The sequence below is a fragment of the Salmo salar genome, chromosome ssa29 (genome assembly GCF_905237065.1).
Source record: "Salmo salar chromosome ssa29, Ssal_v3.1, whole genome shotgun sequence".
NCBI classification, from domain to species: domain Eukaryota; kingdom Metazoa; phylum Chordata; class Actinopteri; order Salmoniformes; family Salmonidae; genus Salmo; species Salmo salar.
The window spans coordinates 21,462,795-21,484,487 of record NC_059470.1 but is presented as its reverse complement, the minus strand read 5'-3'; the positions used below and the strand labels follow the sequence as shown (position 1 = coordinate 21,484,487).

Genomic DNA, 21,693 nt, shown 5'->3' with positions numbered 1-21,693 from the left:
CTGTTTCCATCCTCACTGATCTAACATGATTGGATAGGTAAGAGCAAAGGTTCAACTTCATAGCTTTCACCCATCCAGACGTCAGATCAGTGATGACTTCAGGGAGTGAAGAAAGAAAGAAATGCCACCCAACAGATATTTCTAATTGGTCCTGCAGCCTTCAATGGAGAGGAGACTTGGCTAAATGCAATCCCAATGTCATTGAACCACTGTTTCACTTTCAACTGAGAGGCCCTGACACTGTTCCAAACTAGAAAAATAACAGCTGTCTTGACATTTTCAAAGTATTTATCTTAGTCATAACAGAGGACTGCACACTACCCTCTGCAAATTTCAATTATTCCAAGGTTAGAGTGTTGGAGACGAGGCGCATGACGTGCTGTCGGCTCCTCGGCAGAGAAGTTTAAGGGTGGCGAATTGCATTTTTTTCACAATGTCCACAGCAGAATCAGAAGCGTTGGGTTAAACGCCGACTCAGCACTGCCGATCCGCTTAACTTACGCACTGCTCAGAAGGATTTTCTGCTATTGCAGTGGGCTTGCTCTATTTGTCTAGGCCTGGCCGGGCTGTGGATGGCTGGCTGCCAGAGTTTACAGTCGGAAGCTTGTCAAGTATAATAGCGGGGCGGGAGCCGAGCTGTGATGAACGGTTTTAATATAAAACTAACTTGATTATCAACTTTTTAAATTCCATCCAGAGGAGTCTTTAATGTGTCGGATGTAATTGTACGTTGTTCTATTAATAAATCGTTGCCGTGCCGTTGCCAAGGGTTGTTTTCAGAAGTTAAGTGATCCTGTGTTGGTAATATGATTTGGAATGGTGTCAAGTTGTTGTACCTGCCAAGAAGTCTGTTAGAGTAGGCCGTACTCTACTCATAAATCAATACTGAAAAGGTTTTGTTCAAGGTCAGCATTTGTTTAAGTGACTATTGATCACTTACAGTACATGAAAATGTTTCTTTCAAGATATATCTTTGGTCTGGGCAAGTAGTAACAAAGCACACGCAAATGCGTCTATTACAATAGACTATGGACTACGGCCGTCATTGTAAATAAGAATTTGTTCTTAACTGACTTGCCTAGTGAAATAAAGGTTAAATAAAATAAATGGAGGCTTCTACCTGTTAGGGGTGTCTTGATAGTTTTCTTACAGCATCCAAAACAGTATTTTATTGGACTGTACTACTGATAAAGTATGTTTACCACCGTGCATCCCACTGCTAGCTTGCCTATGATGCTAAGCTGTGTCGGTCCTGGTCGGTTCCTGGATGGGTGACCATATGTTGCTGGAAGTGGTGTTGGAGGGCCAGCAGGAGGCACTCTTTCCTTGTAGAAGGCACTCTTTCCCCTGATAAAGAAAAAATATCTCAATTCCCCAGGGCAGTTATTGGGGACTTTGCCCTGTGTAGGATACCCTCTTTCGGATGGGATATTAAATGGGTATCCTGACTCTCTGTGGTAACCATCTCTGTTCAATGCCTTTTCTCTCTCACTCCTATGTCCTATAACCTCTCCCTTTTATCCTCTCTCCCCCCTGCCCACTCACCCTATCTTTCTCTCTGTTTCTACCCTTTGCTCTCTCTATATTTATTTCTCTCTAATTTTTATCCTCCCTCACTCACTCTCTCCCCTTACTCACTCTCTCCTTCCCCTCTCCCCTCGCTCCCTCTCTCTTTCTCTCTCTCCGTCGCTCTCAGGGCTATGTTGTCAGGGTACGAGGGGGCTGGTCGTCTGAGAGGACGACCCCCAGCCAACCCCCTGGTAAAGAGAGAGCCCAGAGAGGAACCAGCCACAGCTCAGGGACAGAAGCTCCTCTCTCTGGGGAAGAGAGGCCTACCCAGCAGGTAAGATAAGATCCCTTTATTTGTAAATTGTACACAAGGTCCAAACGAAATGTGACTTCCGCTTTTAACCCAACCCCTCCGAAAGACAGACACACACTACCGGTCCAAAGTTTTAGAAAACCTACTCATTCAAGAGTTTTTCTTTATTTTTACTATTTTCTACATTGTAGAATAATAGTGAAGCCATCAAAACTATGAAATAACACATATGGAATGATGTAGTAACCAAAAAAGTGTTAAACAAATCAAAATATATATTATATTTGAGATTTTTCGAAGTGGCCAGCCTTTGCCTTGATGACAGCTTTGCACACTCTTGGCATTCTCTCAACCAGCTTCACCTGGAATGCTTTTACATTTACGTCATTTAGCAGACGCTCTTATCCAGAGTGACTTACAAATTGGTGCATTCACCTTATGATATCCAGTGGAACAACCACTTTACAATAGTACATCAATATCTTTTTTGGGGGGGAGGGTGGGGGGGGTTAGAAGGATTACTTAATCCTATCCCAGGTATTCCTTAAAGACGTGGGGTTTCAGGTATCCTAGGTGATTGACTCCGCTGTCCTGGCGTCGTGTGGGAGCTTGTTCCACAATTGGGGTGCCAGAGCAGCGAACAGGTTTGACTGGGCTGAGCGGGAACTGTGCTTCCGCAGAGGTAGGGAAGCGAGCAGGCCAGAGGTGGATGAACGCAGTGCCCTTCTTTGGGTATAAGGACTGATCAGAGCCTGAAGGTACGGAGGTGCCGTTCCCCTCACAGCTCCGTAGGCAAGCACCATGGTCTTGTAGCAGATGCGAGCTTCAACTGGAAGCCAGTGGAGTGTGCAGAGGAGCGGGGTGACGTGAGAGAACTTGGGAAGGTTGAACACCAGAGTTGTAGGGGTTTAATGGCACAGGCAGGGAGCCCCGCCAATAGCGAGTTGCAGTAATCCAGACGGGAGATGACAAGTTCCTGGATTAGGACCTGCGCCACTTCCTGTGTGAGGCAGGGTCGTACTCTGCGAATGTTGTGGAGCATGAACCTATAGGATCGGGTCACCGCCTTGATGTTAGCGGAGAACGACAGGGTGTTGTCCAGGTTCACACCAAGGCTCTTAGCACTCTGGGAGGAGGACACATTGGAGTTGTCAACCGTGATTGCGAGATCATGGAACGGGCAGTCCTTCCCCGGGAGGAAGAGCAGCTCCGTCTTGCCGAGGTTCAGCTTGAGGTGGTGATCCGTCATCCACACTGATCTGTCTGCCAGACATGCAGAGATGCGATTTGCCACCTGGTTATCAGAAGGGGGAAAGGAGAAGATTAATTGTGTGTCGTCTGCGTAGCAATGATAGGAGAGAGGATATGACAGAGTCAAGTGACTTGGTGTATAGCGAGAATAGGAGAGGGCCTAGAACTGAGCCCTGGGGGACACCAGTGGTGAGAGCACGTGGTGCGGAGACGGATTCTCGCCACGCCACCTGGTAGGAGCGACCTGTCAGGTAGGACGCAATCCAAGCGTGAGCCGTGCCGGAGATGCCTAACTCGGAGAGGGTGGAGAGGAGGATCTGATGGTTCACAGTATCAAAGGCAGCAGATAGGTCTAGAAGAATGAGAGCAGAGGAGAGAGAGTTAGCTTTAGCAGTGCGGTGAGCCTCCGTGACACAGAGAAGAGCAGTCTCAGTTGAATGACCAGTCTTGAAACCTGACTGATTTGGATCAAGAAGGTAATTCTGAGAGAGATGGCAAGAGAGCTGGCCAAGGACGGCACGCTCAAGAGTTTTGGAGAGAAAAGAAAGAAGGGATACTGGTCTGTAGTTGTTGACATCGGAGGGATCGAGTGTAGGTTTTTTGAGAAGGGGTGCAACTCTCGCTCTCTTGAAGACGGAAGGGACGTAGCCAGCGGTCAAGGATGAGTTGATGAGCGAGGTGAGGTAAGGGAGAAGGTCTCTGGAAATGGTCTGGAGAAGAGAGGAGGGGATAGGGTCAAGCGGGCAGATTGTTGGGCGGCCAGCCGTCACAAGTCGCAAGATTTCATCTGGAGAGAGAGGGGAGAAAGAGGTCAAAGCATAGGGTTGGGCAATGTGAGCAGGACCAACGGTGTCGTTTGACTTAACAAACGAGGATCGGATGTTGTCAACCTTCTTTTCAAAATGGTTGACAAAGTCATCCGCAGAAAGGGAGGAGGGGGAGGAGGATTCAGGAGGGCGGAGAAGGTGGCAAAGAGCTTCCTAGGGTTAGAGGCAGATGCTTGGAATTTAGAGTGGTAGAAAGTGGCTTTAGCAGCAGAAACAGAGGAAGAAAATGTGGAAAGGAGGGAGTGAAAAGATGCCAGGTCCGCAGAGAGGCTAGTTTTACTCCATTTCCGCTCGGCTGCCCGGAGCCCTGTTCTGTGAGCTCGCAATGAGTCGTCAAGCCACGGAGCAGGAGGGGAGGGCCGAGCCGGCCGGGAGGATAGGGGACATAGAGAGTCAAAGGATGCAGAAAGGGAGGAGAGGAGGGTTGAGGAGGCAGAATCAGGAGATTGGTTGGAGAAAGATTGAGCAGAGGGAAGAGATGATAGGATGGAAGAGGAGAGAGTAGCAGGAGAGAGAGAGCGAAGGTTGCGACGGTGCAATACCATCTGAGTAGGGGCAGAGTGAGTAGTGTTGGAGGAGAGGGAAAAGGATACAAGGTAGTGGTCGGAGACTTGGAGGGGAGTTGCAGTGAGATTAGTAGAAGAACAGCATCTAGTAAAGATGAGGTCAAGCGTATTGCCTGCCTTGTGCGTAGGGGGGGACGGTGAGAGGGTGAGGTCAAAAGAGGAGAGGAGTGGAAAGAAGGAGGCAGAGAGAAATGAGTCAAAGGTAGACGTAGGGAGGTTAAAGTCACCCAGAATTGTGAGGGGTGAGCCATCCTCAGGAAAGGAACTTATCAAGGCTTCAAGCTCATTGATGAACTCTCCAAGGGAACCTGGAGGGCGATAAATGATAAGGATGTTAAGCTTGAATGGGCTAGTGACTGTGACGGCATGGAATTCAAAGGAGGAGATGGACAGATGGGTTAGGGGAGAAAGAGAGAATGTCCAATTGGGAGAGATGAGGATTCCAGTTCCACCACCCTGCTGACCAGATGCTCTCGGGGTATGCGAGAACACGTGGTCAGACGAGGAGAGAGCAGTGGGAGTAGCAGTGTTTTCTGTGGTAATCCATGTTTCCGTCAGCGCCAAGAAGTCGAGGGACTGGAGGGTAGCATAGGCTGAGATGAACTCTGCCTTGTTGGCCGCAGACTGCCGGAGACCTGGAATTCCACATGGGTCGTGCGCGCTGGGACCGCCAGGTTAGAGTGGCAGCGGCCATGCGGTGTGAAGCGTTTGTGTGGCCTGCACAGAGAGGAGAGAACAGGGATAGACAGACACATAGTTGACAGGCTACAGGAAAGGCTACGCTACTGCAAAGGAGAATGGAATGAAAATTAACTAAACAACTGGGGAAGGGAAGCGAGAGAGCAGGGCCTCCCTCACTAACCATTCACTGAAACACTCAAATATAACATTTCCAACTTCCACTTTAGAAATTATAATTGATGTAAACTACAGTGGTTCAATGTTTCCAGGAATAGGCTCAAACTTGGTTTATTCAGCTAGATAATTTGGTACAGTATTCTTCCGTGAAACCCACCCAGTGCACCGTGTCATATGACGCTGTAGCTAACTAGCACGCTAGGATCCAATAACACACGGTTAGCACCAATACTTGGTTACAACAAACTACCAATGGATCATTCGTGTCCGTGTCTAGTTCCTTTCATAACGCAGAAGTAATTAAACATTGGCTAGCTTACACAGTCAGTCCTGCTAGCTACACAAGTGGACTACACAACTCGAAAGTTCAGAAAGTTAAGCTTACGTTGCAAAAATCTTATTGACTAAAAATGATACAGTACTGCTCGTTGCTAGAGTTGGCTAGCTAGCAGTGGCTGCGTTTACCTTTATCTTTTATCTTTGATACATAGACAACTATGTAGCTAGCTAACATTACACTAATCAAATCGTTCCGTTGTAATGTATTTCGTTTCTACAGTACTGCTAGTTGGTAAAGTTGTCTAGCTAGTAGTGGCTGTGGTGTTGTGGTGTTGACGCCGTTTGGAAAACGGCGCGAACGAACGAATACAGCTGGCTAGCTAACCTTGTTAGTTTCTCAAAGCTACACCTACACCTTTAGCTACACCTTTATCCTTGATGCAAAGACAACTATGTAGCTAGCTAACATTACAATAATCAAATCGTTCCGTTGTAATGTAATGAAATGTAATATTACCCGCGGAGCGAAGTACAGCACGACAACTCACTCCAGCATCCGGTCCAGGCATTTCCAACAGACTTGAAAGAGTTTCCACATGCTGAGGTTGTTGGCTGCTTTTCCTTCACTCTGCGGTTGGACTCATCCCAAACCATCTCAATTTGGTTGAGGTCAGATGATTGTGGAGGCCAGGTCATTTGATGCAGCACTCCATCACTTTCCTTCTTGGTAAAATAGCCCTTACACAGCCTGGAGGTGTGTTGGGTCATTGTCCTGTTGAAAAACAAGTGAAAGTCCCATTAAGCCCAAACCAGATGGGATGGCATATTTCTGCAGAATGCTGTGGTAGCCATGCTGGTTAAGTGTGCCTTGAATTCTAAATAAATCACTGACAGTGTCACCAGCAAAGTACCCCCACACCATAACACCACCTCCTACATGCTTTACGTTGGAAAAATACACATGCGGGGATCATCCGTTCACCCACACTGCGTTTCATAAAGACACGTGGTTGGAACCAAAAATCTCCAGACCAAAGGACAAATTTCCACCAGTCTAATGTTCATTGCTCGTTTTTTTTGGCTCAAGCAAGTCTCTTATTGGTGTCCTTTAAGGGAAAGGGGGATACCTAGTCAGTTGCACAACTGAATGCATTCAACTGAAATGTGTCTTCCACATTTAACCCAAACCCTCTGAATCAGAGAAGTGCGGGAGGCTGCCGTAATCGACATCCATATCTTCAGTAGTGGTTTCTTTGCAACAATTCAACCATGAAGGACTGATTCATACAGTCTCCTCTGAACAGTTGATGTTGATGTGTCTGTTACTTGAACTCAGAAGCATTTATTTGGGCTGCAATTTCTGAGGCTGGTAAACTCTAATGAACTTATTTATCCTCTGCAGCAGAGGTAACTCTGGGTCTTCCATTTCTGTGGCTGTCCTCATGAGAGCCAGTTTCATCATAGCGCTTGATGGTTTTTGCCACTGCACTTGAAGGAACTTTCAAAGTTCTTGACATGTCTTAAAGTTGCTGTTCATGCCATAATATGGACTTGGTCTTTTACCAAATAGGGCCATCTTCTGTATTCCACCCCTACCTTGTCACAACACAACTGATTGGCTCAAACGCATTAAGAAGGGAAGAAATTCCACAAATGTAACTTTTAACAAGGCATACCTGCCACACTGGGCACCCGAAGAGCTCTTGTTGTGGGGGGTTAAGTGCCTTGCTCAAGGGCACAACGGCAGACAATGGCATCTCATATTTGATACCAACAACCCTCTGGTTGCCAGTTCACTTCCTGGTAACTCCGGTGGCTGGCTCACCCCTCTAACTGCTAGGCTACCTGCCGCCCCAGTACATTATACACTATACCTCAGGCCATAAGGCCTTTTAATCGTTTTACACTACTGAGCCGTCCGAGCTGTACTGAGCTGACCTGGTAAGACATTCACCATAGTTGCTGGAACCATGCTGCAAAGGACAATGTGAAAGGAATATTACAAGTCAGCACTGTATGGTTCGGGTCAACAAAATAAGTGAAAATGTTTTTACTTTATTGCCGCACTCACAGCAGGTCAAGGCCGTGAGGCCTTCCTATCTCCCACTTACTATCACCACCATGCTGGGAGAATAGAAGAAATATATGTTTTATTGTCACATACACCGGATAGGTGCAGTGAAATGTGTTTTACAGGGTCAGCCATAGTAGTACAGTGCCCCTGGAGAAAATTAGGGTTAAATGCCTTGCTCAAAGGCACATCGACACATTTTTCACCTTGTCGGCTCGTGTATTTGAACCAGCGACCTTTCGCTTACTGGCCAAACACTCTAAGTACTAGGCTACCTGCTGCCGTAATATGACCTGTAATTGTGTGGAGGTGGGTAATGCAAATCTTTGGCTACCGTTTCACCACTCTGCATCATCAGATTAAACCGGTTTCTCTGGTGAACCATACAATAGCATTTGTTGACCATGCTGTTAGGATACGTGTGGCAGGTGATGTGTTTTTGAGTGAGAGGAGCTCATTGCTGAGCTCAATTTCTTGAAATGAAATCAGCATGCTTTCTTTTTGTTTTAAAATATTGCGAAGTAGTTCAGAAAGTGGCCTGGTTTCCCTAAAGCATCTTAATGCTCAATGGTTTTAAAAATAAACTTAACCTTTAGATGCTTTTGGGAAACCAGGCCCTGGTCATTTGTACTGTACATCTTCCAAACGGCAGCCATCTTGTCATAGAAAAACTCCTGAGAATTCCGAATCTTACTTTTTGTGAATTGGTTTCACCTCCAAGTCCAATTTCCTGTTCTGTCAATAATTTATAAAAGCGTTAGTCATCTCTTCATATAGCACCACCTGCATTTCCTCTCTCAGCGTCTCAGAGCTCTGTGTCACCGTCACAACTCTCTGTACTCTCTAACAGGGCGTTTTGAGACAGGCGCTTCCTCTGTCACCCGGCTCTTAGCGAGGCCCCCCTGGGGTTCCTCTCGGTCGGGTTGACATGGTGTTAATGCAAGGGCACTGATCCAGAACCGTCCCTGGGCCACGCTTGCTCTGTCTCTGTGGTTACTGTGTTTAGAGCACTGAGATGCAGTGCAGATCACAGAGACACGAGGCAGGAGATTACAAACACACGCGCGCGCACACACACACTCTCACCCATAACACTGGATTGATTCAATTGAATCTCCAATCTCCCTAAGCCCACAAAACCTATTTGAAAAGAACAGATCTCTACTGTATCTGCGGCATCGATTCAAGTCAAACCACATACTGCCACAATATATTTATAGCCACAGTCTGATTTATCACAACTTCAGCCATGAAATGGCTACAGATCCCTTCAAATTGTGTTTTAACCCCTATCATAACTCGGCCACTGTGATTTCATTTCCCCTGTCACCGTACTGTCACCGTACTGATGTCAACGACCCACACACCCACCCGTCCAAAGCTCATGGAAATACAAATGCTCTGTCATTAAAGAGCCATACTGTCGCAGATGGCTCCTGAGAGGGAGAGGCGGTTGAGAGAGGGAGAGACACGGTTGAGAGACACGGTTGAGAGAGGGAGAGACACGGTTGAGAGAGGGAGAGACACGGTTGAGAGACACGGTTGAGAGAGGGAGAGACGGTTGAGAGAGGGAGAGACGGTTGAGAGAGGGAGAGACACGGTTGAGAGAGGGAGAGAGACGGTTGAGAGAGGGAGAGAGACGGTTGAGAGAGGGAGAGAGACGGTTGAGAGAGGGAGAGAGACGGTTGAGAGAGGGAGAGACGCGGTTGAGAGAGGGAGAGAGGCGGTGGAGAGAGGCGGTGGAGAGAGGCGGTGGAGAGAGGCGGTGGAGAGAGAGCGATGGAGAGAGACGGGAGAGAGGTGGTTGAGAAGGAGAGATGGGGGAGAGAGAGCGATGGAGAGAGACGTGAGAGAGGCGGTTGAGAAGGAGAGATGGGGGGGAGCGATGGAGAGAGAGCGATGGGGAGAGATGGGGGGAGCGATGGAGAGAGAGAGACGGGGAGAGAAACAGAGAGAGTGTAGTGTGTGTGTACAGTAATGCCTTATAGAGCGAGCAGATTAGAAAACCCTGCATCCCAGTGTGATTGATATTGAATTTGTTTTCCCTCATACGGCCCGCTCTAGCCAGGTTCTCCTGTGTGTACGTTTACGATGAGGAGCTGATTATTAAACCCTGTGAAAGATTACCGCATGCCTTGAACATTATGTAAGGCTGCTGTTATATAAAAAATTAAAATTAAAAAAGTGTCACACAAGCCTAAAATTAGGAACAGTAACCTGACATAACCATCGTGGTTGATCTGGCTATATTTTACCGAAATACATTGGAGCTTGTTATGTAAGATATTTGTATCAATATTTCCTGATCTGGAATTCCTCCCTCAAGATGCAGTGAAAATAAAACCCAGTATTGCGTTATTCTCTACTCCATTGTTTGAGTGCAGCAATGCAGCAGAGATTTACACTACCGTTGAAAAGTTTGGAGTCACTTAGAAATGTCCTTGTTTTTGAAAGAAAAGCAACAACAAAAAAAGTCCATTAAAATAACCACAAATTGGTCAGAAATACAGTGTGGACATTGTTATCGTTGTAAATGACTATTGTAGCTGGAAATGATTTTTTTAATGGAATATCTATATCGGCGTACAGAGGCCCATTATCAGCAACCATCACTCCTGTTTTCCAGTGTTAGCTAATCCAAGTTTATAATTTTAAAAGGCTAATTGATCATTCGAAAACCCTTTTGCAATTATGTTAGCACAGCTGAAAACTATTGTGCTGATTTAAAGATCCAATAAAACTGGCCTTTAGAGTAGTTGAGTATCTGGAGCATCAGCATTTGTGGGTTTGTTTACAGGCTCAAAATGGCCAGAAACAAAGCACGTTCTTCTGAAACTCGTCAGTCTATTCTTGTTCTGAGAAATTAAGGCTATTCCATGCGAGAAATTGCCAAGAAACTGAAGATCTCGTACAACGCTGTGTACTACTCCCTTCAGAGAACAGAGCAAACTGGCTCTAACCAGAATAGAAAGAGGAGTGGGAGGCCCCGGTGCACAACTGAGCAAGAGGACAAGTACATTAGAGTGTCTAGTTTGAGAAACAGACACCTCACAAGTCCTCAACTGGCAGCTTCATTAAATAGTACCCGCAAAACACCAGTCTCAACCTCAACAGTGAAGAGGCGACTCCGGGATGCTGGCCTTCTAGGCAGAGTTCATCTGTTCAGTGTCTGTGTTCTTTTGCCCATCTTAATATTTTCTTTTTATTGGCCAGTCTGAGAGATGGCTTTTTCTTTGCAACTCTGCCTAGAAGGCCAGCGTCCCAGAGTCGCCTCTTCACTGTTGACGTTGAGACTCATTAATCATTCAATGTTTGTCGGCTTGACTTTCAATCGGGGAGACAAGACCCCTTGAGAGTTTTGAAATAATGAACTTGATACTCTTTGAGCTGGTTTGTGTATTATGAAACATCAACAGCGTATTCCTCTGAGATAGCTTTGGCTTCAACTTGGCTGATCCTCAAGGTTATTTCTGTCTGTGGCCAGTCTTGGAAATACTGACAGGACTTTTCCATGGGAACTTCCTTTAGTGCCTCAATTTATTTATCTCCTATTCACTGTCGCAATCAATTCAAAAGCACGGCTTTCCCTGTACACAATGTATGTAGTGTCATAGTCTGAAGTAGACCTGTACTGTATGTGCTGTAGCCAACTCTTCTGTCAGAGTATGGCATGACATACTGCACACTAATTACAAAGCGTTTCTACTGGACATTTTAAAGTTAGAACACTCTAAAATCAACTGTAACACAAGCATATGACATTTTAGCACATATTTGAATAAAATGGCCAACTCAAAAGGTTAGTTCTTACTGTGGGGAATTTAAGGCTATAACACTCTCTAAAGTCTATTATAACATAAATATGTCCTTTTGGTTTTTTCATTTTCACTATATCACTGGAATATTGAAGCTGTAAATCCCGTACTTCCCATTTACAACGATAGAAGAGTTTGCTATAGCTAATGCAGGATGGGAAGTTTACTGTAGTCTGAAGGTCTGAATTAAAAGTGTATCATTTCACTGGTTCTCAATAGTTTGCGCTAGAAATGTTTGACTGGACATTTAAAAAAAATAAAAATTATTGATATGATTTATTTAAGTGTCATACACCTACCGGTGCCCAGCCCACATGGGCTTACAAGACACTAGTAAACACAGTAACATTTTCCTTGTACTCAACAAAATAACATTTAACAAATGATATCCAGTTGAAGTTGGAAGTTAACATACACTTAGGTTGAAGTCATTAAAACTCGTTTTTCAACCACTCCACAAATGTCTTGTAAACAAAATATAGTTTTGGCAAGTCGCTTAGGACATCTACTTTGTGCATGACACAAGTCATTTTTCCAACAATTGTTTACAGACAGATTTTTTCACTTATATTTTTCACTGTATCACAATTCCAGTGGGTCAGAAGTTTACATACACTAAGTTGACTGTGCCTTTAAACAGCTTGGAAAATTCCAGAACATGATGTCATGGCGTTAGATAGGCTAATTGACATCATTTGATTCAGTTGGAGGTGTACCTGTGGATGCATTTCAAGGCCTACCTTCAAACTCAGGGCCTCTTTGCTTGACATCATGGGAAAATCAAAATAAATCAGAAAAGTTGTAGACTTCCACAAGTCTGGTTCATCCTTGGGAGGAATTTCCAAATGCCTGAAGGTACCACGTTCATCTGTACAAACAATAGTACACAAGTATAAACACCATGGGTCCATGTAGCCGTCATACCGCTCAGGAAGGAGACGTGTTCTGTCTCCTAGAGATGAATGTACTTTGGTGCGAAAAGTGCAAATCAATCCCAGAACAACAGCAAAGGAACTTGTGAAGATGCTGGCGGAAACGGGTACAAAAGTATCTCACTGGTCACCATAGCAGCACCCACACGTAGCACGCACTCTAGCAGGTATATTTCACTGGTCACCTACAAAGCCAATTCTTGCTTTGGCATCCTTTCCTTCCAGTTCTCTGCAGCCAATGACTGGAACGAACTGCACAAATCTCTGAAGCTGGAGATTCATATCTCCTTCACTAACTTTAAGCACCAGCTGTCACAGCACATCACAGTAAATAGCCCATCCAACTACCTCATCCCCAAACTGTTATTTATTTATTTTGCTTCTTTGCACCCCTCTACTTGCACATTCATCTTCTGCACATCTATCACTCCAGTGTTTAATTGCTATATTGTAATTATTTCGTCACTATGGCCTATTTATTGCCTTACCTCCCTTATCCTACCTCATTTGCACACACTGTATATAGACTTTTTCTATTGTATTATTGACTGTATGTTTGTTTATTCCATGTGTAACTCCGTATTTGGCTAAGGTGTATGTAAACCTCCGACTTAAACTGTACATACAATAATCATGGCAAGTACAGATACCATCTCGCCACATGTTTACATAGTAGATAGAATTCCAACTGTTCTTGTTCCCCTCATCAGTCACTATATTCTCTCTAATGGTAGGGCCTAGCATTTCCGTATCTGTGTGGATGGGATTTCCATTGTGCAGTAGATTTGATTGGGGATTCAGGTATGGTCTCTGACTGCTTAGACCTCTGTCAATATCTTCCTATAGAGGTAGCATCATCCAGGAGGAAGGGCATAGGCTCACTATAGTCTCCTTTAAATCCCTGTCTGATAGAACATGACACTGAGAGGACTTCTCCCAAATGGAGCAGACAGGTGTTATGCCTTTGGAGGAGACGCATTAAAAGTTGTGCTGCCGTAGAATTACTTCTGTAGGACATCCATTCCCATTTAAGTCAATGTAATTTATGTATATAGCCATGTCCTTTCTAGTTATGCTACTCTAATGGACTGAGCTCAACTGTTCCCCCAGGCATATTCGGGACATGCATTAATTTCATTGCCTCTAAGCACGTACTAGAAGATGTCTCGCAGCTATTACAAGAAGAATTCTTTAGCCATCCATATTACCATAGCCATAACTTTTTAAAACCTGCATTGCCAAAGTATTGTGCACTGCTGTAGTTTGTCCCCATAGACACCTGGTCCAGGTCATTTAGAATACGTTTTGGGGTTTTATATTTCTCAGCTCTTTATTATTTTATTTGTTAAGCACTTTGAAATGCATCCCTTGTAAGAGATTTTTCTCTATAAATAATGTTTGATTGATTTGATTTTCTCATAGAGAACACAGTCCCACTTTAAATGAGGTGCAACTTATAAAGGCTTCATAAGCCCTACATAAATGCCCCACAAATCATCTATAATCTTATGTCATACTCTATAAATGATGTTCAAGAATACATAGTGTTTTATGTCACGTTTGGCAAATCACCCTACAGTGGTAATGGTTGTCATCCTTTATACACCATTTATAAAGTATCGGATACGCTTATAGATGATTTATGAAGCCTTTTATGTAGTGTTTATGAAGCCGTTATGTAGTGCTTATGAAGCCTTTTATGTATGCTATATAAAGCCTTTATAAGTTGTAAAATCTGTTGTTTTACCTTCATGGTTGGATCAGGTGTGGCTCTATGGTGTTTCTCCTACGGTCTTCTTTACTGTCAACAGAGACTGCCCTGCCAACCTGCATCACAGTCCCCCTTTCAGCTAGCACCCAATCACTGTGGACATGCTATCATAAATACTATCCACAGAGCTATCATTACTGTATCCTCAGCACTGGTGTTTTTCTCTGCCAAGAGCACATGGCCCATCGATGTACAGCAGTTTGTAAGATGGTACAATGATGTGAATGCTATAAAGTAGATGCGTATGTGTGCTTTATAATAGGATATATTTTTATACCATGACGATATATAGATTTTATGTAAGCCATCTCAGGTTTATTTTTGCTCCGTTGTTAGGACTTAAAAGCAGTTCCACCTCAATGCTTGTTTGCTTGGTAATCTTCTGGCCCCAATAGTGAATCGCTTTCTCGCTGTAAGATCATCTCTGTCTCTTTCTTTCTTTCTTTCTTTATCTCCTCAGGCTCTCCCAGTCAACAAAATATCTGCGAGTCAAAGAGGAGGAGGAAGAGATTGACCTGAATAGCATGATCACAGGTAATGGAAACAGCTGGGGTAGATGGTTCAAAGGTTGTCGTTAATGGTATTATTGACATCCTGGATGCTTTCCCTCGCTCTGCTTGCTCTTTGGAGTGTCGTATATTATCAGGGCTGGAGATACTACATTACCTCCAGTCATTTCCCCCTGTACCTTCTGGCAGCCGGCACCCCAAGTGACTCAAGGCAACGAGAGCATAGACCTATGTTCCTGTGGCACCCTTTTAGTTGTTTTTCCATAGTGTGGAGGGAGAGAGAGAGAGACAGAGAGAGAGAGACTCATTGTTGCCTGGCCACTAAACACTCACTAATGATGACACTGTAATGCCCTTTTATAGTCGAGTCTCCTCACCCAAAGCTATTCAGCTAGTGACAGGTTTTTATTTTTAAATTGTGTAAGTGGCTTGCCGGCTGCTTAGCATCTGACAGGTAGTTACTCTCCACGAAGATGGCTGGTTGCGTGAGCGAGCAATCACTGGAGAGTTGGATACCCAATTTCACCTGAGGTAATTGATGTCAATCACGGTTGTTACTGGGGTGATTTCTCTGTGAAATTGGGCGTTTAAGTAGCAAGGAAGTATTAGTCCTAAGTCACTGGATCGCCTGGCCTCGTAGTCACTCATTTTGATTACTGTGAGCACAGGTGTAATGGAGTTTTGAGACTGGTTCAAAACTTAAAGGGAAAAAACACATCTTTTAGTTTAGTTTTTCTTTTCACTACATTGGCGAGGCCCAATAACATCTAGATTCCTCTATCTATTCGGATAGCTGCATTGATTGCTATGATTTGGTTGGTGGTTTCCATGGCAACCTGTCCCAGTCAGCAGGAGAGAGGTGGGGGGGCACAGGGAGTGTGTGTGTGCGCTCGCGTGTGTATTTTTTCCGTTAAGCTGTCAGTTTCTCCCAAGGAAAAAGAGACAAGACATAGTCTGGAAGGAGCCCTGTTTCGTATCCTTTCAGGCCGAGTGCATTTCACCGGCTGTGTATCGGAGTGAATAACTAATTTTAGCTCCACTACCCGCGACGACAGCTCTTCCTACTCCGTGAGGACGATAAGAGGAGGTGAAAGAGCTCTAGTTGTGACGACAGAACGCATTACTGCTACAGCCGGAGTAGCCAGCCAGGCAGGCCAAACACACACACACACACACACACACACACAACACATACTTGTGCACACAAACCATACCACACTCGCCTTACCTCCAGGCCACAAGGACCCAATTGCTTCTGCCATGAGTTTGTTCTCTGCTGCCTCAACGAACTAACCAAACTGATCCATACTCTACTGTGAAGGATGATTCTGGGACCTGGATTTCATTCAGTACATTCTGTACCGGCAATGTGATAAGATAGTTAGAGAACACCACACAATGAGAAATTAAACTGAAGAACACTCAAGAATCTCATTCTTCTCACTCCCCGCAGGAATGTCCATTCTTGTCATTCCTTTCCTCCTTTGTTTTGTGGGACTTTTTCGGTAACTGTGGGATGGCAAGTGATCAGAAGAGACTTGCTGGGTCACCCCACCCATGGACTCCCTTACAGCTGAAATCCCTTCTGAAAGGGACAGATGAGAGAGAGATTCTCCTCTTTTCTATCCCTTCTCTCCTCCGTCCTGTCCTCTTCTCTCCTTTTTCCTTACCTCTTTCTTCTTTCCTCTCCTCCATCCTCTCCTCTATCTTCTTGGTACAGGAAAAGACAGTCCACCCATGGCCCTGGCTACAGCATACTTTTCACACTGGACTTTTTGTAGTTATAACCAATATTGTTGTTATAGCATATAGTTATTACTCACTATGAGTTTATATGGTAGTTATACTATAGTTTAAACAGTTGTGTATGTGGTACTGCAATGCTCATTACTGAGCTGTAGTTTACATTTCTTGTCCCACACTAGCAGATAATCATATTCTGGTTTTGATTGATTCATAACTGTCGTAGAGTTGAATACACTTCGGAATGTCAGGACAATCCATCTCTATGAACAATGTTAATTATGTTAATGTACTGAATGATTGTGTTGGTGAGAATGATCTGATTACAATATCATCCATTGAAGATCTTGACTCATGACTTGCATTCCCATATACACACACACACACACACACACACACACACACACACACACACACACACACACACACACACACACACACACACACACACGTTGAAGTAGGAAGTTTACATGCACTTAGGTTGGAGTCATTAAAACTTGTTTTTCAACCACTCCACAAATTTCTTGTTAACAAACTATAGTTTTGGCAAGTCGGTTAGGACATCTACTTTGTGCATGACATAAGTCATTTTTCCAGCAATTGTTTACAGGCAGATTATTTCACTTATAATTCACTGTATCACAATTCCAGTGGGTCAGAAGTTTACATACACTAAGTTGACTGTGCCTTTCAACAGCTTGGAAAATTCCAGAAAATTATGTCATGGCTTTAGAAGCTTCTGATAGGCTGATTGAAATAATTTGAGTCAATTGGAGGTGTACCTGTGGATGAATTTCAAGGCCTACCTTCAAACTCAGTACCTCTTTGCTTGACATCATGGGAAAATTAAAAGAAATCAGCCAAGACCTCAGAATTTTTTTTTGTAGACCTCCACAATTCTGGTTCATCCTTGGGAGCAATTTCCAAAAGAAGAATAGGTACCACGTTCATCTGTACAAACAATAGTACGCAAGTATAAACACCATGGGACCACGCAGCCGTCATACCGCTCAGGAAGGAGATGCGTTCTGTCTCTTAGAGATGAACGTACTTTGGTGCGTTCATCTTTTTTATTTTGTATACATTTGCAAACATTTCTAAAAACCAGGTTTTGCTTTGTCATTTTGCGGTATTATGTATAGATTGATGAGAAGAAGGAAAAAAAACGTTTTAATCAATTTCAGAATAAGGCTGTAACGTAACAAAATATGGAAAAAGTCAAGGGGTCTGAATACTTTCTGAATGCACTGTATATACACATCTTTTTAAAATATATATTCCTTTATTATTTTTCACTAACCCTCCTCTAATTGGAGTAAACTAATGAACAAAAACGCTCTACTTCCAGCTCATACATAGTATATCAATTGTACAGACACAATCTATTTTACATTGGTTAACTTTTGTTTGTTTTTAGTTCTATCCTTCCACTACTCTCAACTTCTCCCATCTATTTCTGAAGACCATCCAGTTTGATTTCTATTTGCCATATATTTTTAACAGTGATGTTTCACAAAAGTTCAGAACATATTAAAAAAGAATGTGTCTTTCATGTGTCTGATTGGGCCTTCCACACATGCGGAATGACACAGCACTCTATCACGCTCACTACTCTACACTATTTTGAAGATTCTTTCTTTCTTTTTCTCCACCCACTCGTGAAGAGCAAGTCGTCTCTCAGTCTCCTAACTGTGCAGGGAAACAGATGGTCCCTATCTGACACTCGCTGGGGAGAGAGCCACCCCATACACAATCATTTTCTAGCGCGCCAGTGGCCCCCACCTCCTGTGGCCTGCTCACATTTCCCTGCTGCTGTTCAATATGGGCTAATGCTGCTGGTATCCTCAATGCCTAGTCTCACATGAAAAGTATCTGGGACTCTTTGTTTACATACCAAGCTGATTTGCAACAGTGGAGGCCTTTGCTATTGTTGAGCTTCTGAGGGAGTTGGAATTTCAGGGTTGAGGTGAAATCCATGTCTGAAGGGATGTTTTGGTTGGCATAGTGCTAGTTAGGGCTGTCCCCGGAAAAAAATTAAAAAAAATGGTGGACAACAAAGATTCGTCCTCTTCAATCGATTGGTCGAAATGTTTAAAAGTATTTTTCCATATATAGACAGACACACTGTGTTTGAATAAAATAAACTACATATGCACTGAGCTTGTCTGATGCTTTAAGCACACTGTTTGATTAAATAATTAAGACACACAAATAACAGAAGAAAGAGCCCGATGGTCACACTGTGTTGAAAGGAATGACAGCGAGTACCTGTGTGACTGGCGCACGTTGTCTCGCTGTCCTCCCTACTGCAGCGAAATTGCACCACAGCACAGCGAGTGTTTATTGTGCTGTCCGTGCTGAAGCTGCAAAATCATTTCAGCCATTTGGTTTCTTACTTGTTGCTGTCTGAAAAGTTCTGTTACCGTAATCCCTAATTTGTTTAGGAAAAACATTCACTATTCCCTTAATCCTTGCTCTCTTTACGTGACACATCTCATGCATGTGACCAATAGGGCCTGAGCTATAGCCTATCATAATCACATCAATAAATTGGTTATAACAAACTCCCAACACAGTAACACGTGACAGAAAAGTGGATGCGGAGGACGTGAAAAAGAAACTGGAAATGGGTGAACGTTTACTGGTTGCTCAGCAGGGAAAGGGGAAGTCAGATCTGTGGAAGACATTTGACTTAGTTGTGGAAACTACTGGAGATCCAGAAAAAGAAGGGTATAGGAGCAAGTGTTGAGTGAGTATTATGTGTGCCAAACAGTTGCTGTTAGATTACAATATTTATATTTTTTCTGACCATTTGGAACAGTGTAAACAACACTAAATAAGTGTACCATAGTCTGTTCTAATACAAAAATATATATAAAGCCTTTATTACAGCAAACTAAAAACAGTTGCATGCATTCGTGAATTGCGGTTTATTTATTATTTAGGCTAATTATTCGAAGCTCCCTTATTTAATTTTCAACCTTTAATGCTTGATTGTATTTTAAAGCATGAATGTCTCGTATGCTGTGTGATGGCAGTAGTGATGACAGTAGCCTATATATTGAAATATAGGCCTAAGTAAGTAAGTTACGGTAATAAGACTAAACAGGATGTGCTCTTAGGCCTACAGCTCGATGGTGGTTATACAAGGCTATTATACAAAGCCTACTAATGATAATAACTACATGACTTATTATTATTATTATTATTATTATAATGATGATGATCATAATAATAATTGTAATAATAACTATAAGACGATAAAGAAAAAGTAGGGTGTAGGAGCGAGAGCTGTGTGCATATTATGTGTGACAAAGAGGTGCTGTTAGATTACAGTATTATTTTTCTGTCTGTTTGGAACAGTGTAAACAACACTAAATCAATTATAAGTAATACCAGTCTGTTCTAACCCCAAAAATTGTAAAGCCTTTATTACAGCATAGCAAAGATTAAAAACATCCGAATCTGTGAAATTGCTTTATCCAACATTTTGCCGTTGCATGAGGCTTGGTGCTCATGGAATCAGTAGACTATTAAATAAACACTCAAACAGGCAACAGAAGCAAAATCTGTCTTATTTTTGTTGATATATATGGTTGATTCATAAAGCTAGGCACATCTTAACAGTTAGGCTATTGATTATAGACATAATTAAGTTGGGGGTTTCCTCTCTCCTCAATATTCTTAGACAATAAGGCTAACATGCTGACCACACCGCTCGCGCACATGTTTATTTTTGTCCACCCACACTAGACGCAATCAGGACATGCAGGTTGAAATATCAAAACAAACTATTCATTTGGGGACAGGTCGAAAAGCATTAAACATTTATGGCAATTTAGCCAGCTAGCTTGCTGTTGCTAGCTAATTTGTCCTGGGATATTAACATTGGGTTGTTATTTTACCTGAAATGCACGATGTCCTCTACTCCGACAATCCACAGATAAATGGGTAAACCGAGTTTGTTTCTAGTAATCTCTCCTCCTTCAGGCTTCTTCTTTGGATTTTATATAGCGGTTGGCAACCAACTTTAAGGTGCATTACCAATACCAACTGGCCTGGAGTTACTTTCAATCACCCACATGGGTATATGCTCCTACAAACCAATGAGGAGATGGCACGTGGGTATATGCTCCTCAAAACCATTGAGGAGATGGGAGAGGCAGGACTTGCAGCGTGTCAAGGGTCACAAATAGAACCAAGTTCTATTTTAGCGCCTGGCTACGCAGACGCTTATTGGCGTGCGCAATGATTGAATAACATGTATGTGTACATTTATTTTGCATCGCACGTGAAGCGAGCGGTGTGGTCAGCATGTAAGGCAAGGACTGTTTCCTCGTCTGCTGCTGCTGCCTCCGCTGGATTGGTCTCATTCCCAATATGTTGGTTAACTTTGCTATTATGCACACATCAACATAGGGAAAGGCGGCAGTTCTACGGCGCACTGAAGATTGTTTCAGAACAGCGGACAGCGACCGTATCCAATGCGGGAAAAAGCGCATTCGTTAGAATATTAGATGTATTATGTTTACATAATATAACCATATACAATGTCAGTATCACATGTCTTACAGTGATGGACAGTGCCATTCCCGTAGCCTCCGCAATGGATTAGTCCACAGAGACAGGCGCAAATCACACAGGTGTCTTGTACACCATGAAGAAAAAAATATATATTTGACTGCTGGACTAAATAAATCTTGGTCGACCAACAGCCTATCGACCAAACAATCGACCAGTCGACTAAATGGGGTCAGCCCTAGTGCTATGCCATCTACGAAAATCCTAGTTTTGATACCAAGTTGGTATAAACAGCATTGCCAGTCACTGTTGTGAGGACAGGGGGATAAGCAATGCCATTTTTAATTACCATTATTTTGGCTTTAGGCGGCAGTAATCTGTCTGTTACCATAGCAGCAGAGGGGGAATTGTATGGCCAACTCGACCAATAACTAGGGCGAGACCACCGCCACCCAATCACCACCTAAACAGGGTCTGGTAAACAGGGTCTGCATGTCTTACCAGCTGCTGCTTTCGGGTTGAGGAGGGGAGAAGGAGGGAGGCGGTCATGAACTGGTTATGCTTAGTAATGACTAGTCTCTTTGCTGAGCTGTCTGTGTCAATGCAATAGTGCTGCGTGTGTGCCTGCGTGCCATGCATTAATGATTGCTCAAGCCCTTTGTGTCTGCGTGGGGAGTTGGGTTCAGAACAGTTGTTTATTTTGACTTGGTGAATTACAAAAACTGTAA

The 21,693-nt window shown here is 43.5% G+C and overlaps 1 protein-coding gene across 6 annotated transcripts in view; it reads left to right on the top strand.

The window, feature by feature from the left end:
- The window catches only part of LOC106590345 (lethal(3)malignant brain tumor-like protein 4), a 142,592-nt gene that overhangs the window by 69,882 nt on the left and 51,017 nt on the right, over nucleotides 1-21,693 (top strand). For all 6 annotated transcript variants that reach the window (XM_014181266.2, XM_014181265.2, XM_045710681.1 and 3 more), the window contains 2 exons: nucleotides 1,697-1,843; nucleotides 14,653-14,726. In XM_014181266.2, coding sequence (XP_014036741.2) covers nucleotides 1,697-1,843; nucleotides 14,653-14,726 — 221 coding nt within the window. The remainder of the gene's footprint in view (nucleotides 1-1,696; nucleotides 1,844-14,652; nucleotides 14,727-21,693) is intronic.